The sequence below is a fragment of the Solea senegalensis genome, linkage group LG18 (genome assembly GCF_019176455.1).
Source record: "Solea senegalensis isolate Sse05_10M linkage group LG18, IFAPA_SoseM_1, whole genome shotgun sequence".
Taxonomy (NCBI): domain Eukaryota; kingdom Metazoa; phylum Chordata; class Actinopteri; order Pleuronectiformes; family Soleidae; genus Solea; species Solea senegalensis.
This window is the reverse complement of record NC_058041.1, coordinates 3002052-3021347: the sequence shown is the minus strand read 5'-3', so window position 1 is coordinate 3021347 and position 19296 is coordinate 3002052. Positions and strand designations below refer to the sequence as shown.

General features: G+C 42.7%; 1 protein-coding gene across 2 annotated transcripts in view; it reads left to right on the top strand.

Moving 5' to 3' along the window:
* The window catches only part of cpped1 (calcineurin-like phosphoesterase domain containing 1), a 29831-nt gene extending 11676 nt beyond the window's left edge, over positions 1 to 18155 (top strand). Inside the window, exons 3-7 of one of the 2 annotated variants that reach the window (XM_044013702.1) lie at positions 1023 to 1195; positions 2074 to 2199; positions 3216 to 3348; positions 15436 to 15492; positions 15778 to 15834. In XM_044013702.1, the coding sequence (XP_043869637.1) occupies positions 1023 to 1195; positions 2074 to 2199; positions 3216 to 3348; positions 15436 to 15491 (488 nt within the window). In that variant the 3' untranslated portion in view covers position 15492; positions 15778 to 15834. Of the gene's footprint in view, positions 1 to 1022; positions 1196 to 2073; positions 2200 to 3215; positions 3349 to 15435; positions 15493 to 15777 lie in introns of both variants that reach the window. The other variant, XM_044013701.1, reaches the window with a different exon arrangement.
* The last annotated feature ends 1141 nt before the right edge of the window (positions 18156 to 19296 follow it).

The window sequence follows — 19296 nt, the reverse complement described above, 5'->3', positions numbered from 1 at the left end:
TGACAAATGCAGTATTAAAAGTGTCACACAGAAACTGTTTTACATAACAAAAAGGGCACATCGCGTCCTCCTTTTTCCTTCAAGTGTGTGTTGAATTGATGAAGTTTGAAGTGTGACGGGCTTATGTTATGAAAGAAAGTTGAAAAGGACGGTCTACTTTTTTTTATATATGGATATGTATTAAACTGCATTCTGTCACTCTGCCATGTGCAAGATGTTCCAGCAGAAAATGCTCTTAATGTAATGAGTCCTTTTCCAAACATCCAGGGAAACATTTGCTCCAGAAGTAGGCCAGTAAAATAATTACTCAGATGAATAAAAAGGAAAAGAAATAAGAGCGGGGTAAAAGAGGGAGGGGGAGGAATAACTTATAGGTTTGTTTGATATACATTCTAAATTATAAATGTATTTGAGTCCTGCCAATTCTCTGCCCTTAACACACACTGGGACCAAATTAATTTCACTCCTTCCTTGTTGCAGGCTTCTCGTTCGTGAACTCCAGGCTTAATGGAGTTGTATGGCTGATTTACTCACAACAAACAGCTGAACACATTGTAAAGACCTAGTAAAACAAGAAGCCTCATGTATCTTAGACCAGTGGATCTGACAAGTGCTGTGGCCTGCGCACAGCTCAGCACAGCACAGGAGAGGTTGGGCTTTACCCAGCCGACTGAGGAGGGTTCCACCAGAACACTACTCATCATGTCAGTAACCATGGTGATGTAAAGTCGAGCCGCACAGATCATTGATCACTCTCTGTGCTGTCATCATTATCATCCAAATAATCCTCTTTCCCTTAGGTGGCTTTCACCTTTACTACCCTTCATGCACATACTCTGACACTTTGCATCAACACCCATATAAATGTTGCACTCTCTCTATTCGTCTTATTTTTGTCTTGTCCAAGTCAGATGTTTCTGTTATCCAGCATCTACTTTTCCAAGACAATTTTTTTTTGTATGGACTCTGACCGGCACCTCATTTATCACATGGAGCTGAGCTCTCCTGTTTCCCCCCCTCAGACACTCCGTTTAGAGAAGGTCAGGAGAGAGACCTGAAGTCGGCCTTGAAGGGAACAGATCCATCCATCCCACTGGTGTTTGTCAGTGGGAACCATGACCTGGGGAACACGCCCACTCTGAATACAGTGGAGCAGTTTTGCAATGCATGGGGGGATGACTATTTCAGCTTCTGGGTAAGCATTTACGAATGACATAAAGTAGTAGCGCAAGCTGTGTTTTGCCGTTGTGTTTATTCACAATTAAAGATTTAATATGTGACATTTCTGCTATAGGATATCTAAAAATGACAAGACTAATTGTTCTGTATTTTGTTGTATTGTGTACTTAAATTAGCCAAAACCTTTCAACACTCATTTCAAATCCACATTTCTATTCAAGATGACACATTTCATTTGGGTCTTTCATCTGCTTCACCTCTCTATGCTATCACTTCTGGGACAAACCCCCTAAAACATCAGAGTGAGGAAGGAATTGCATTGAGCACCAAGTTGTCTAGCTTGTTGTCTCTTTGTTTTGGTTTTAATTAGATCTTTTTATAATGTGTGTTTGTCTCTAATGGGTCTTGACTACTCATTAGTGGGATTGCTGCAAACAATCTCACCGTATGTTCTTCTGTTCAAACGTTAAAAGACGTTATTTTTTTTTATTGTAATATTTAATATTTTCCTAAATTTTCCTATGTTTTTTGCACATTTTTTTTACTAAAATGAGTTTAAAACTTAAAAAAAAACACAGAAAAGTCATAGATGAAGTAGCTTGGTTGACGATATCTTCATTTTCAATCGTCACCTACTCAGTTGACATGATGATTAGGCCATCCATGTTTTACAAACTCTCCAACTCTAGTTTGTAACACAGGCTTTTTATCATTAATTTATTGTTTTTATTAAATCCATTCACATATCTTTTCATAATTGAAAATGGTGGATTTATTGATGGGTCTTGTGTGAAATCAGTTGAGTAGTATGGAACAAAAAAAAGAAGAAATGAAATACAATAAAATAATAACCCTGTCTTTTATCACTTTGCTTCCCTGCTTCTGTGGTCTCAGGTGGGTGGAGTCCTCTGCCTGGTTCTGAACTCCCAGCTGTTTTACGACGCCTCAGCCTGCCCTCAGCTGAAGGAGGCCCAGGAGACGTGGCTGGAGGAGCAGCTGAGCAGAGCCTCATCTCTAACGGTAGTAAAGCATCTATGATATGATGCTATTCTCTTTTGATTCATGAGGACATTCAGATAATGATAATGTCTTCCTCTTGAGATGTCTGTACATCTTGGCTCAGATAGTTTTCTGCAGTATGCGGCCATAAAACACAACAACGGAATCTTTGTCTTTTACAGAGTAACCTGGAGAGGATCTGTTTATGAACACTGTCCTCTAGCTACTGGGGTCCCTCAGGGTTCTGTCTTGGGCCCTCTCCTCTTCTCTCTATACACCAACTCTCTTGGTTCTGTTATTCTCTCTCATGGTTTTTCCTATCACAGCTACGCCGATGACACCCAACTCATTCTCTCTTTTCCCAGCTCCGAAACACATGTAGCAGAACGGATCTCTGCTTGTCTGACTGACATCTCTCAGTGGATGTCTGACCATCACCTGAAACTCAATCTCGACAGGACTGAGTTTCTTTTTCTCCCAGGAAATCAGAATCAGAATCAGAAGAGCTTTATTGCCAAGTACGATTTGCACATACAAGGAATTTGTTCTGGTGTCATTGGCGCATAACAAGCATACAAAATTTTAAAAGGTCCCTTCACTGGCTTCCTGTAGCTGCTCGCATCTGCTTCAATACTCTAGTGCTTGCGTTCCATGCTACAAATGGATCCGGTCCAGCCTACGTCCAGGACATGTTCAAAACCTACACCCCAGCCCGCCCACTCCAGGATCGCAGAGGCATTCACAGAACCCTGAGATTGTTCACTGTCCTAGCTCCCAAATGGTGGAACAAACTCCCCATCGACATCGACATTGCTTATACATCTCACTTATGACTAGCACTTTATAGTTTATACTATATAGTATAGCTCTTACTTAATTCTAGCTCTTGTTTGTACCCAAATATTTAAATGCACTTATTGTAAGTCGCTTTGGATAAAAGCGTCTGCTAAATGACATATAATGTAATGTAATGTCTTTTGATTTTGAATTTTCCAGTTCGGTAACAGGTCTCGTCTGTTCCATGTGTCTGTGTCCAGGAGCCCAAACCCAAACACGTCCTGGTGTTCCAGCACATTCCTCTCTATCTAAAAACCCCCGATGAGGAGGACGACTATTTTAATCTGCAGAAAGTCGTCAGACAAAACCTGCTGGACAGATTCAAGAGGGCAGGTAAACACATCACATCACTGCACATCATTTTACAACCATTTTATGAGACTGTTTGCATGTAATATCTTTAGTCTCTTGCACTGGATTGCCTTTTTGGTAGCTTTGTGTTTGTCTACTTGCAATTGTACGTCTCAGAAGAGGTTGTTGTAGAAGTCATGCAGCTTTGTCATCCCGACACTTAAAATATCACAGGCATTTTCTTTGATTATGGATTTAAGTGACACTGAAGTGTTGTTAAATTAATCTTTACTAATATTCCTTTAAAACCTGCTAATGTCTAGCATATCTACCCTAAAGCAGCATTCAAAACATAGCCTGAAGGATTAATATGCCATTAGCCAGAGGCTTAAGAGGAGCTCCTGGCATCAACACAAACAACACAGGCATAATTAAATTACTTAATGCATTGAAAACCTATAAGAAGAAGAGTAATTCCACAATCAACATCCACTGTTGGCGTATGAGAGTGTGATAGAGGGATATTGGATTGGGAAACTCTCACAAGGACGTTAAGTCTGTACGTAGGAAAGAGCTGAACACATGCACACAGTCGTTCAAATGTGTCCGTGTGACTCCACGAGGCTATTTCTGCACGACTGATTGACAGGACCTCTCATACGGACTCGTGCGTTGCTTCTCAATCATGCATCAAGGTGACTGGCAGGACACGGTATTCATTTCATTATCAAGCCATTATTCCTGCACGTATTTAACCATGTTTGCCCGTTTTGGTCCAGTGACCCTTTCTCTCATAATTGATTGCTCCATCATGGGAAGAGTGGTTAAGTATTTAAAGGGCAACGTGAACAGGCTTTCTGTGCAGTGGGACCGAGGGGTTGTTGCTGTAACGCGGCCTGTATGTGCAGAACATCCCATGCGCCAGTGTCCTTTCTCATTTACACTCCTGTTCACGCGTGTTCTATCGGCAATTATAAATTCAAATTGCACACACTTGACATTTTATGAGCTCTGTACATACTTACATGTTCGTTGCTTTTAATAATTGATGTCAAATGTGCTGCTGCTCATTGTGTGTATGGCTCCTTTTTACTCCTGCGAGAGAAAGGATGTGATTTCTTTACCGTTTCGCTGAGTCGTTACTGAAAGGTGCGCACACTGAAAACACACAGAATTTTTCACTGTTTTTTGACATTGTGGCTTTTTAATACTGTCGTATACCTCAACCAGAAAACAGCCAATGACTAGTCACAATAGTCTATAAGCTTTTGCATGTTTATGAAGACTCATACCTCTCTGTTTTATAACATGGTGTGTGCTGCAATATTCTCTTTGGCTATTAGTTCTGCACTAAAGGCATGTGGTTAAAGGTTACTCTTAGGCAATAAAACAATCAGAGTGCCATCTTGTATTCCCTTTATCCCTTGTTTGCAAGTCTATATACACGTTGGGGAATCCACCTATGTAGCTGTATGTCACTGTCTTAATAATTAGTCCTTAAAAAAGGAGAAATGCAGGACTATTTTCACTTCAAACATGGTTTTTGTTGATAGTGCTCCTTAATCCAGAGATAACAATGCAGCAATAATGTGTCTAAACACTAGGTACAGATGGGCACAGGTGCAGTTGTTATGTAACCTGGTGCTGGTGATGATTTTTTGTGCTTGTGCATATTGGGACATCACAGCAAAGTTAGGAAACAGCCAAAGTTCCATAAGAATAACCCCCAAAAGAAGCTGTGTTTCACAGCTTTGTCACGGTAGCTCTTTATAACTCTGCTAAATGTATAAAATCCAAGTGTGAATCAGATGACTTGCACTTATCTTTGAATAATACACACTTCCGTGTCTTAGTTCTCGCCGCTCTCCTTCCTGTGGTTCCTCCTCTTTGCCCCTGTCGCTCTCTGCTTCATCTCCGACTAGCAGTATTGTGGCGATGACTTATGCTGTAACATCTGTGCTCGGGAATCTACTGGAGTTTGTCCTGGAGGCACACTTGTGAAAGAGACTGTGATTAGCTCTACACTCGGTGTCTGCCTATGATAGAGCTGCTGATCCACTGTAACCACCAGGGTCACCGATAGGTCAGGAAATGGCACATGGCTCATTTCCACCTCCTCTGAAAATTCAGACTAAGAATAAAGTGGCTCTGAAACCAAACGTTTGAGTCCCACTGCGGATCCATGTGACTTTTGTTGGTTTGCCTAAATTCATCTTATTTTTTTTACAAGGTCTTTTGGACCCACTCTGTGAATGATTGTGTTGTGCGTGCACTTCACATAAAAACAAAATTTGGAAGTATATGAGGCTGGAAATTCCTGAAAAGCAAACGGATGCTTGACACAAATATCAAAGAGTGAGACTTTCAGCCTTTCAGAGGAAAAAAAACAAACAAAACCAGTGAAGAATTGAGGGAAAACTAGGTTATTTCATGTTATTTACTGCATAGTAAAGAAACAGAACCGTGGAAAATATGTGCACGGGTTGTCTTTCCGTCCGTGTTTCCTCTCATCCATGGTGAATTATGCCTTTTCGAGATGTACATTGGCCACAGTGGTAATTTTTCCCCTTCTTTGCATTGCTTTATTCACGCATCATCTGTCTGTCCTCACCGCTGCACCCTGCGCTCCTCAATCCTCCAGATGTGTTCTTTTACTCTGGTGATCATTACTGTCATTACAGTAAAGGGCAGCGTCATTAACCTCACACACACGTTCACGCAGCTATCCTTACGAGGACTCTCGCTGGCTACCATTCGTTTGCACAGCTGATACGAAGCGTTATTCCCAACCACATAATGCCTAACCCTTACCTTAACCCAACTACAATTTAGAAACCATTTTTTGTCCCCTTAAGGACTACTAGCCCTGACAAGATCAGTGTTTATGCCAGAAAGGATACCCAAGTGCATGCAAACGTCTATATTTCGCCATACAGTTCAAACATTGGAACAGATGAAGCATGAATGTCATTTTTTTAATCAGATTTTTATTAAATCTAGCAGCTGACATGGATAAGTCTCCCTCTCTGTTTGTGCAGCCAGCTCTCATATATAGTAATTTGCCCTCTAAGACAAATCTAGCCATTATGGCAGCTGAAGCTGAAGTGTCGAGCATCGAGAGCCTTTATTGGAAGACTGGAAAATGCGTTACAAAACTCTTAATAGTATTTCTTTGTTCCAATAACACACATGTTTCAAGAAACACACACTTCCTGATCATTCTCCTTCGCTGGCAGCCTTGAAGTTCTGCTTCAGCAGAGAGAAACCTCACTCTGGCAAGAACAATAAGGTAAAATTGGATGACTTTCCTCCTTCTTTTGTTTTGTAATTCAAAGTCTACTGAAGGGAGCCGTGTAACTGGATCACCGGATGTATCACAAAATGTTTCTCTGGCATCAGATTAGCCGCTGCGCTGCACGCACGCTCACGCGGCTTTCAGTTTCTCCAACCGCTCCAGACGCGTCTTTTCATGGTGTCGGTTAACTTACGGCAGCTGTGGATTTTTCTCGCCATTATGAGATGCTGTTATTGCTGCTGCTGGTTTCCTGCAGCCCCCACCACCACCACCACCACCACCACCACTTCACTGACATGTAATGGAAATAGAGAATGTACAGTCGTCCCCTGCAGACAAAGATACATTTAATAGATTTTTTCTCTCGCCGGGGTATTTTTCATCCCTCTCCCTACTCCCTACTTTGAATGTGGAGACATGTTTGATTAATTATGTGTGCAAAACTCTTTATTTTGACCATGTCTTGCACGCGTGTATGCATTTTGCATATAAATTGCTCTGCACTGGTGCATTTTCCAAGCACAAATATATTCATGTCGTGTGTATCTGTATGTTATCTCGGCAGCACAGCTGCACACGGGAAAGGTGTAGCACCAATTAGTCTTCCTCTGGCTCATCAGAGTGAGCAGTTCCACCCTGGGAACCGTTGACTGCAATCCAGCTCATATCAGCGACACTCTGTCTCCACGATGACCCCCTCATGGGCAAGTCAAGTATCGGGGAAATCTTTTTTTAATTGCATAAACAATTACTGCGGTTTGTAATTTTACGCTGTTTCAGCCGATATTAAAGTTTGCTCTCTCCCGATACATTTGGTGTTTAAACCTAGCAGCTTATTAGACGAAGATATATTTTAAATGAACAAGTCAGTCTTATAGCAACCAGAAAACTAGACAGGAACAGGTCAGTAGAGTTTGGTCAATTTGTAACATTCACTCTTCACCCTGAAGACCCTGGAGGAAGTTCTTCTCTTATTATGTAGCATATACTCATGTGCTGCCTTGTCACTGCATGTCAAACCCTTAATTATAGTAAATAATGCTCTCCTGGGTCTAGTTTCCTACACCTATGCCACTGTGTTTGAATGCAGCTCATGCAGGCTTTTTTTTTTTTATTGCCGCAAAGAAGCATAACTCTCCTTAAAACAGTTTTTTTTTGCTCACATTCAGAATCTTTTGGGACCGGTGTCTCCTTTCTGAGAAGGTGATTGTAGAAGCACAAATCCCAGCAGTGCTGTCAGCCTTTCCTCTCCTCGTAGATGGAATGCCGTAATTAGATTTTCTTGGCTCCCGTTTCTCTCTCTTCCAAGGTTTGTATCCTACATTCGGGATACCTTCATCGCACATGCAGCACAAACAAGGACAAATGAGCACCGATAGACGGGCAGATGCGCGCTCCCCGCTGCTTTTGTTCGCCTCCAAACCTTGTTTATGTAAAATGAAAATAAAAACAAGAAAGCTAGTCGAGAAATTCGTTGGGATTCCCAAATTTGCTCTGGGCTGTAGAGTTGTACATACAGTAACTAATTAGAGGCACAGATGAGCAGTATGTTGCTCTGCATAGTTTCCCCCTCTTCATCTCTTACTCGCTCTCTTGCGGCTGGTTTATCTTTATCAGCCAGGATCCCTCGCTTTTCCAAGGCAAAGGCACATTTATCATCCACTGGGGATTTGATAAGAGGTTACGGCTAAGCCTTTAGCCCCATTGTTTTAATGATGAGGCTGAATAATGCTTTTGCCTTTCTCTTCTTCCCGCTATCTGTCTTTGTTGAACTCTCTCCTGCAGCCAAAGGTGGAGGTTGGTGGAGACGAGTTGCGGGGCATTCGGGCTGAAAATGAGCCGCATTAGTCACGAGAGTCTTGTTTTAGGTACGGATGAGATGATAAAACGTGACCTGGGAAGGTCAGTTTAAGCAGTGAAGTTGAACTGGTAGAGTGCTACAGTTAAGTACAGCTGTGTGTATGTGATTGTTGAATGAATAAGTGAATCCAGGCATTTGTGTACTGACCCATTAACTCTCCATGCTTGAAATAATTTAAATAGTTAAGTGGATGATATCCTTGTTTACGTATGTAATGATGTAGTCTTTTTCAGTTTGATTTCAAAGCTTATTTCCATTACCTGTAATGATTAAGGTCTCAAACCCTCAGATTACTTCTTACCAAGATCAAATAAAGGTCAGATATTATGTTCATTATGTGACTATGGCCTTTTCAGCTGAGTAAACAACTTAATTGTGCTTCCTCATCTTCCTCAATGGTTGCATCCACTTGCCCTTGGGATCCATTTGTGTGAAGACCTGTTGCTCAAAGGCTCGATTTTAGATGTGCTTAAGGTTAAGTGTAAGTACTAACCTTTTAATCGAGACTTTTCAGGGTTACGTCTCAAATGAAGGGTTATATTTCTTACATAAACTGAATCTAAAGAAACTAACATGAATGAAGAACATCATGAAGTTGACATTTGGTTAGCATGTTGTGTAGCTTCGCTAACTGCAACAGAACTTGTCTGTAGTCTGTTATTCTGACCATAAACTAAACAAATATAGAATCTCAGGCCCAAATATGTGCTGTCTTACAGCTTACACGATCACTTCATGTTGTTGAATTGTGTGGCAGTAGATTTTACCCACTACACCTCAGAATACTGCAAGGCTTTAGTGGGTTTAAGGGCTCATTTATGCTAGCTTGACATATGCATCCTGTACTTTGGCACGGTTGTCCTATAATACATTAAATCAAAAGTGAAAGATATTCTTTTCCTCTTAAGGAAGAGCCAAAAGTGGCCCTATCATTGTCATAGTTGCTGAGTTCTCAAAACAAGTTCCGCCATTGTTCAAACCCCCCCTCCCCCCCCACAATTCCCATTGTACTGCGGCGTTATGTATGTTTTGTCCTTGTCCATAAGCCCTCAGAAGACTTGGGAATAATGAATAAAAGAGTGCAAACAGATACAGTATGTATACACACAAGCCTTTCCATGAATAATGGCTCAATGAGATGGTATCACGTTGGGTACCAAATGGTCAAAATGCTTCCCTGGCTGTAGCCAGTAGATGTCATGCTGAATACTGTCATTTCCCTTTTGTAACTGTGTATGTGTCTATCTGAAAACTGGAGAACTTGAGGGAAAAGCTGCACAGTGACTGACGTCTTGGAAGTGATTTATGGGGAGCCGGGGCTGCAACATGCCTCTCACCATGCTCCATCATTTTGCCCCTCCTGTCATGCAAATTATTAACAGCCACCATTTCATGATGAATTATTTCCTAGACCTGCACTTTATTGACAGCTACACTTCAACACGAGTGCACGTGTCGCATGTTTCCTCCCTCGTACGCCGTACCGTTGCCACAGATGTGACGAGGAAGACCTGCTGTCTTCTGAAAAACATTAAGAGTTTGTGTCAAAGGCAAGGAAAGAGGGAGAGGTGTGAAGGAGAAATTGCTTTGCCTTTTCCTGGAGGTAATCGGTGACCAAGAGATGAAAGGGGAGATATTGGAGAGTGGGAAACAAAAGACTTCACTCACATCAAAGATGTGAAAAGGTGAACTGATGTTTCTACGCTTCTTTTATTCCGTCTTTTATCAGCATTAATTATCAGTATTCTTTCAAAAAGAGCGACCAAATAAAGTCAACATAGCTTAGGTGACCTTTGCAGCCCTCTCTCTCATTTCTTTGCATTTTCTTGCAACTCCTTGTCAGAATTTAATTCCCCTTTGCATTCAGCATGTTTTCATCGCTCTGCCTGCTTACTCCGTTCATTTTCTCAGTGCCGTAACATCCCCGCCTCGCTCCCTTTTTTTCCCCTTTTCCTCCCTCCCCAACATAGTCTGTCAAAGCAAAGGCCAGTCCCCAGATGGGAGTCTTTATCACAAAGAAAAGCACAAAAGAACCGGCGCTGTTTCAGGGCTGACAGGTAAATGGGATTTCCACAGAGACTAAGACAAGATGTGGAATTATCAGTACAGAGTGCATGTTTTCACAAGGGCACGGGCTCAGCAAGAGAGGGAAAGGGGAACAGAGACAAAACTGTGAGGAAACTGGGTTTAACATTCCTCCACAGTATGCAATACTGTGCTATTTAACTCACTTTGAACACACACTCCCGTCAGAGTATAGTGGGTAAAGCGAGACGCTTGGATATACTGTGCGTTTCATTGTCTGCGTTGCTGAATGGTTGAAGTAGATATTGTCAATGGAGTTGGATTTCATTCTTGAATTAGTTTAGTGGTCCGAGCCGTGGCTCTCATATTACCGCAGTTAAGGGTTTGCGTCCCACCAGGCCACCCACACCGACTGATGGCAGCACGAGGCACTTTGGAAAAAAAACAAAAACAAAGTGCTACTGTGATTGTGATGCGAAGGAAAGTATGTTTAATTAAGTCCAGTGGATTACCAGCTGTGATTATTCTGTAGGTCAGCGGTAGCTCGCGGCATTAAATTGGAAGTCTACAAACTTTCAAGTTTGCATTTGATCAGAACGACGGCAGCTAGGTGCACTTTCTGGTTGAATGGTAAAATCAGCTACTGTTCTATGACAGAGACTACTCGGGTCCAAGGCCTGGCACTACTTCCACTTCTTAATCCAAATATCCAATTCCCTTGTATTATATCACATTATATCTAATACTGTTGATTAACATAAGCTTCAGACTGTAAGTTATCCTAGAAATGTGTTATTTATACCATATTTTGGGTGACCCAGTTTGCACACACACTCATAATCGTATCCAATGAAATTCAATTCATTGGCTGCCTCACCTCATTAAGCTGCTCCACCAAGGAACACCAGGTCCTTTTCAAACTAAATAGTGAAATACTGCCCCAATTTTTGGATCTATACTGTATGTGAAGGACTTTTAAGGTCTGGGTCATACTTTCCATGTTCACAGAGAGCCACTTTGGATTTCTGCATGTGCTTAAAGGACCACATTTTTGTTCATAACAACGCAAGGGTATGTGTCGGTCTTTTTGTTGTTGTCACGAGGTGGCCGTCTTTTGTCTGTCCTTACATTCTTTGAGCAGTGACTCGTACATGTCTGGGTACCAGCAGACCTTCTTGCTTTTGGGCCACCAACTGCACCTTAAAGCTTTGTATGTGCCACAAAGAGAATGCACATGTCTTACAGTGCTTGCACTCAAACGGTTGGGAGTGTTCGCCCACACACTGTAGAGTTACACAAGGACCACCGTGGAAATGGGCGGTATTTAAACGGTATTTTTATAGCCCGTACTGAAATGGACCTCCGCTGACATGTGCTCATGGAAAGTGTGACCTGCGTCTTAGTCTAGTGTCTGCTTGTCCTGTTGCTACTATTCAATATGCGTGCCATCCCCCTTTCCATCTTTTCTTGTGTTGACCCAGCGGGGAAACCTTTCTATCTATTGTCCAAACGTATCACATCAAGACACACGACTTTCTTGGCCAATCAGAAGCGTTGACTTCTTAATACCTGAGTAGTATTAAACCCAGGTGAAGGACATCTTTTCTAAATCTTGAAGCAATGCTCGGGTCTTTTTTTGTTTATTTTTAACATTTTATTCTATGCATTTGCATTTGCATGTAGACAGTCTCAGCCTCAACCCCCATTTATTTTCTGGCAGACAATTTCAGAGGTCATCTTCGAACTGCACTGCAGAGGAGACCGCTTTCTTGACTTTTGTTGTTATTATTATTATTTTTTTTATTTTTTTCCAATAGTTGATCTTTTATTCATAAGCCAACGTTTTAGAAGTGGAAAATACTTCTCTGTCTACGACGGGCCATCTCTTCTCTCAGAAAGAAGGACCCAGGTGGAGTGGTTTGACTTCTGAAGCCTGAGTAATGATGCTGCCCAAATGAATTCATGCCATAGAGTTATAGCTGGGTTCATGCTAAATTGTATCTTTGAAATCCAGTTTTTACACCACAGGGTCCGGTGGGACAAGTCAGCAGAGTGAGACAATCTATTTACATGACATGAGAATTGTTTGTGGCTTCAGTAAATTCCAGCCCGCAGGTGTGTTTAAGATCCCGAGCAAAGGCCTGTCGTGTGTGATAAAGATCAAAGAAAGACGACTTTGCGCCCTGTAGACATTGGAGAGGTCGGTAAAGTGCAACTACCTGCGGACTTCTGTACCTGGGAGGAGAAAACTGGAAGGTGATACACTTTGGGGGCAAAGGGAGCTCAGCGGTAGAGCGAGTCGTCTTTCAACTCGAAGGTTGCAGATGTGTCAAGACACTTAGGTTAAAGCAGCTTTGAGAGGTCATCAAGACTAGGGAGGCGCTATATACGAACCGTTCACACTCAGAATAGAGTAGAGCTAGCTTGTTGAATGTGGATTGGGCTTAGAGCTCATTTATTGTCCTATTACGGTCAGTAGCCAGTTAGCCTAGCTTAGCATAGCTTAGCACAGCTTAGCATAAAGACTGGAAGCAAGGGAAATCTCAACAACATTCACCTACAACAGCAGACACAACGACAGTGTGCCATTTTACCAGGGTAACAGTTGCTTTTGGCTAAGCTAAGCTAATTGGCTACCAGAAATGTCCATCCATCTTCTACTGCTTTATCCTCACACATGGGGGGTGCCAGTCTCAGCTGACATAGGGCGATAGGCGGGCTACACCAATTTACCTATTTTGAACTGTGGGAGGAAACCGTAGAAAACCCACGCACACACAGGGAGAACGTGCGAACTCCAGAAAGAAAGGCCCTTGTTCTCCGACCCGGGTCTCAAACCCAGGTCTTCTTGCTGCATAAAGGCAAGAGTTTTAACCACTACACCAACCGTGTGGCATTTTGTGACATAAGTGCTTCACTTTTAAAGATAGGACTACTCCACACGGCTGCGTCATACAGTAAATATTCAACTTAAAGTACGCGTAGGAGAAGCTTACGGCTGCTGCGCGGTGGCGTCGCGTGGCGTTTGTGTGGGATGTGGATCACCGGAGACGCGGCGGTGACACAACACTTGACACGTGTATACATATGCACGCGTACACACTCCCACGCGCCGGTGTTTGATGGCACGATTAATCACGGCGTCTTTGGGACGTTTGGAGGAGGTTCAGGGAAAAAAGATTTCCCTCACTCTCCCGGTGGTTCATTCGTCATCGTTGCAAGAATAATGTTTTCTTGTCTATCACTTCTTTACTATTGCTGTTTTAGCGCGTCCTCCTCCCACCTCCTTATGTCTCTTAGGTGACAGCGAGGATACTGTAACAAAGCCAACACTTCCACAATCAGCGCCGCGTGCTGAGTCATCAGGTTATCCTATCGTACATTTCCCCTGGCTCACACTTCTGCTGCTGTTTCACATTGTTTTCGTTCGCGGGGTCTGATTAATTGTAGATGAGCTGTGTAATGCCTCGTAGGAGAGAGAGAGAGAGAGAGAGAGAGAAAACTCAGAGGTGTCTGTCAACTACAGAGTAATGAGTTCTGGGCCTGGAGACGTAAAGGGCACTTGTGGCCTTTCGGCCCCTCATCTAGAAACGACACAGAGCAAACACAGGGACCCGTTTGAGACCCGGCCAGTTATTTATTCACCTAGAGCGGCTGCAAGGTTATAAGAAATGCAGTAATTCCTTTTCCCATACACGGCTTCACACAAATAGACTCATTAAATGTGTATTTCTTAATGACATAGCTGCAGGCCCACGCACAAGTCACAGGAGGGTGGGCTTCACTCTGCGCTGCCCCGGGTTTTGATTGTAAATTAATTTAGGCGCGGCACACACGGGCTTAAATCATCTCTTTCCATCTATGGCAGATTAATTATTTAATGGTCCTGAATGTGCAAAGCCGTTGTCCTCGCATAGCTGCAAATATTAATATAAATTTAGGTCACATTTGTATTCCGGCGCCGTTTGATATTGCAACAGGCGGCGGCAGACTTGGCGATTCTGAGCAATTTCATGGAAAGTGAAGTCGGAGTCGAATCAGCACTGGATGGAGAAATGAAAATAGTTTGGGATTTTTTTCCTCTTCTTCTTTTTCTTCCATGGGATCTTCCTTGTCTTTGTTGTGCAGATTTCTGGGACAGACCGATGTCTTTTCCACGCACAGGCTGCAATTTATCCGCTTTTGTTGCCGGGTTTTGATTATTATTTTTTTGGCTGGGTGTCTCTGTGGAGACGAGACAGCAGCCAGACTCCTCTAAAATGGGAGCACGGTTAGAAAATAGAGCAGCTCATTTCTTTCTCTTTTTTTTGCCAGAAACCTGCTGTAAAGTAAACTGGGATTATTTTTACCTCACACGCGTATAAACACATATACATATCCTTCAAGAAGACGGAAGAATTCACCACGTGCAGTCAACTCCAGATACTAGACTGTCTTATATATTACATTACATTACATGTCATTTAGCAGACGCTTGTATCCACAGCGACTTACACCTTCAACCCAATGATTTTCTCATCTTAATATATTGTTTTTATTCAGATGTTCTATTCTTGTTGTCAGCAGTAAATCAACTTGTAACAAAGTGAAATTGTTTCTCCCCAAAACAGAGAATACCACACACACACACACACACACGACTCATTGTGTCCCTCTCATTCAAAGCAGGGTTTGTTTGTCGTGCCATTTTTAGAGAGTGGTTTATTCCAGTTGTGGAGACAGAGCGTCGGTGCCGCAGGGCCGAGTCGCACCAGCACCATTCCATTAAACATTAAACATGTCATTTGTAATTGAAAGTTAATTGAAACTTCTGCTCCTCTTAATGAAAGTTCCCTGGGTTTTCAAAATCTTTCTTTCTTGCTTTCTTTCTTCCTTTCTTGCTTTCGTTTGTGCTTTCTTGCAAACATTTACATGGAACCACATGGAAATCTGTCTTTCAAACATGAAGCAGTAGCAGCAGCAGCAGCAGCTTCTCCTCGTGTAAAAACTCACCAAAGCATGTAAAGTAAGTTTATTTAAAGCCTCAAATCTTCTGGGCAAATATTGAGTCACTGGTGTTGGTCACTCAGGCTGTCAGCTCCTGATAGATGTTACACATTTGCATGATATGACATGCACACAGGCTGAGATATGGTGTCTTAAAAACAGCTTGTTGTCTATTTGTGGGAACATCCCAGCTTAGATCAGTGACGCAGACCTTGTTTCTTTTCTGTTTTCTCACATTGAAATGTTTTCATTTCTTCATCGTACTTATAAATCCATGGCTCTCACACCTCTCTGTCCACCGCAGGGGTGAAGGCTGTCTTCTCTGGCCACTACCACCGCAACGCCGGCGGTTGCCACGGCGGCCTGGACATGGTCGTGAGCTCGGCCATCGGCTGCCAGCTCGGCGACGACGCCCACGGCGTCAGGGTGGTGGTGGTGACCGCCGACGGCGTCGTCCACCGCTACCACAGCCTGGAGCAGCTGAGAGCCGGAGGCGTGGACGAGGACCTCAGGAAGCTTCTGCAGGCCTGACGCACAGACAATCACGCTGGATGGATTTTGACGTCGTTAGAGGCACAAAAGGGGGTTTCTTTGGAGAATCGCGCGTATGATTAATGATGTTGAACTTCACTAATAACCCATTCTTTAAAACAAATAAATAAAAGGTCAAGATTCGTCACAGCCCGGCCAAAAACACATGAATTGTTGTTTGACTTCCTGCTCGGTCAAACAGCGCGCTACATGCGCTCATTAGCGCTGATGAGATTAACTCCTCAGATAACAACAGTGGACAGTAGGCGATGCAGAGGAAGTTCAGTCGCAACCCTGTAGGCTTCACAACGTTTATTTCCATCCATATTTTGCTTGAACATTTCACTAATAACCTAAACCTGACAGTTTCCCCCCACAGGCTCGTATGCACGTGTGTGACTTGTGTTTGACCGTGTCGTGAATGAATGAAAACCTCAAACCAAACAGACATTTTTAAATGCAAGTTGAATGTTTTCCAAAAAGAATCTGACCTGACGCAGCCAAACAAAGATCCGTGAATATTTTCAGTCTCTGCTCCATTTCCTCCGTCTAGATCTGACACCTACTCCGGCCCGTCTTTCCGTTTTGGGCCGCGTGAAAACCAGATCACAACGATGCTCCCTGTGAGAGTTTAAAGGACGTTTTCCACCCTAAAACGACGACACTGACCAGAACGCGCTGCAGATGGAGGGAAACAAGAATTCTCCTTTTTGATCCTCCTAAAAATATCCAGCTGACCGTCCTATGCAAGCGTCTCACATCGCCATAATTTGATGTCCCGTGTGTGTGTGTTTTTACTGTAACGTTTAACACGGTACGTTGTTCGACTGAAGAGAAAGAAAGATGTAGCGCTGGCTCTTTTACCTCTGTTGGCCTGAAGCTCCTTCCTCTGCCCACGCAGAGTGGGAATATTTATTCCGGCCGATATTGAAGAATCGATTTGAATTCATGTCAATGAGAGAGAGAGAGAGATTATTGTTAATCGTAAAATGATGCTGTGACTTAAAAGAGACCTTTTCCACAACGATTTTATTTGTATAGCGTCAAATCATGACATATATTATCTGTCAATTCTAATAACATGTTAGATTTGTGCATTAATGCACTGGAACAAGTCACACATTCTAATCTCTCAGTGGTAGTGTTTAAAAAGCGGAATCTTAAGGGATTATGGCGTGGTTCAAATTGACAATATTTCATCGTGGATCCGTGCTTTTCAGTCCTGAAGTTTCGCGCTGAAATCCCGTCTAATCTGTTTAATCTGCACGTCGTTTTAAAACATCCTCGCCGTGCACTCACGCGTGACAGTTGAGGCGACGTCGTGACGGTGTTGGTGAAACTGAAGATACCAGCGTTGGGCTAAATAAAAGTGTGTGTGAGATCTGGTGGGGGATTAATGGTGGGAAAAGAGGAAAGAAGCGCTGGATTAACCCGGATTATTTGGTCTGAGTTTCTCCTGGCTGCGCGTTTTATTTTCTTTTTAAAAAATGAACAAAATGACATTCCTTTTGTGAGCCTTTAATGACTCTACTCCATTACTCTTCACACACACACACACACACAGACTCTCACACTCGCCCTGACCAACTAGAAATGTAAGAGAGTTGTCATAGCAACCCTTTAGCAACACATCTGTGTGTGTGTGTGTGTTTCTCAGAGAGATGGAACGTGTGCACACACACACTCCCCATCTGTGTCTGCGTGTCCATCCGTGATCTGGTGGATACCATAGGTGATTCTTCCATCACTGACCTCATTTCACACTTACAGATTCTGTCCGTTTTTCTAAAAAGTCAGCATGTGAGGGCGGGAGGAGGAGGAGGAGGGGGATGGGGATTGCGTCTGAGAGGAATTGAAAATGAGCGTGACCATCTCTTTCATTTCCTGTCCGAGGAGGAACCCTCATGTCCTTAATCTATTTTTATATCCTGGTGTTGTAGCACCAGGGCTCGGTCACAACACTCTCGTCCTGAATGTTGTTGTTGGTTTTTCCGTGAACGAGCACTTGTGTAACTTTGAGGGCGCCGCTCACAGTTTGACCTGTGCTGAGTTTGAATGAGTCACCGCAGTGGAACACCCGTGACGCTGACAGTGGTCACTTGTATTTTTTATATATATATATATAATAAAGGTTGATTTTTATACATGGAATCCTTTGCGTGTCACTTTCACCTGTCAGACTCACTGAAGCCGGGCTTTTCCAATAAGTCCAGCTTTTGTGGCGCACACACACACACATGACGAATCGCAGTCCCGTGATTTTGTGATGCAAACTGGTGAAAGTGCCGTCTTAGTATTCATGTGACACGGTTTGTGTTTGGTCTGTGCAGAAAACAAACAACACAGCGGTTTCAGAGTTAAATATTTATTTATTTTCCTAACGTTTTGATCATTAAAACACAGATGTATCAGATTTGCATTCATTTAGACTTTTACTATTATCAAGATGTGACACGTTCAGTCTATAACTGAATCCTACTTGTTTTCTTCCTTTCATTTATTCCCAGTCTGTATATAAAGAGTGGACGTTGTCTCCCGGTTGCTGATCAGAGCTCCAAGATTCGCCATTTCTGTTTTTGAAACCGGTAAGACGTCACATCAGCTGTCAGTCACTCTCATACAGTATGTGCCCTCCTCTTATCAGCTTTGATTTTTCTCTTCATGTGGTAAACACTCGCAGTTAAAGGCACTCACTCCTTCCCCATTGACTGAAATAAGACAATAATTGTGTTATTGTGACAATTAGAAGAAAAAATGTCTTAAAAAATCATCGTCATCCCTGTCATGGCAACAAATGACTGACATTACAGAAATGAAAAACACATTCTTGCAGATTCTTGGCCAGAGTGGCGTGACCTTTGCTGTTCCTGTAGGACACTCGCTCTGCCGTGAAGGATGAAATCTACTTCCTGTTTATCGATCCAAAACACTGGGGTCACTGACTTCATCTGAGAGGCCTGACACCATCATGTCGTCCATGCCAGACAATAATGAATTATTGGATAAACCGTAGATCGCGTCTCTAATCATAAGTTATTGTGTGATCACACGTTATATGATATAATTGACTTTGTTGAGTGTGATATCATATCATATTTGTTTTGATAGACGGATCACCACGCCCTCGTCTAAAACACGAAGGGATTTATAGAAACACTAAATGTCTTAAAGGACAGAGAATAAATTAGAACAAAGCTGTCGTGCAAAGTATAAAATAAAATGTAGAAAGACAAGAATAACGCTCATTGCCAAAATTCAACTTCCTGTTGCATGGTCGCCATGGTTGCGGTCG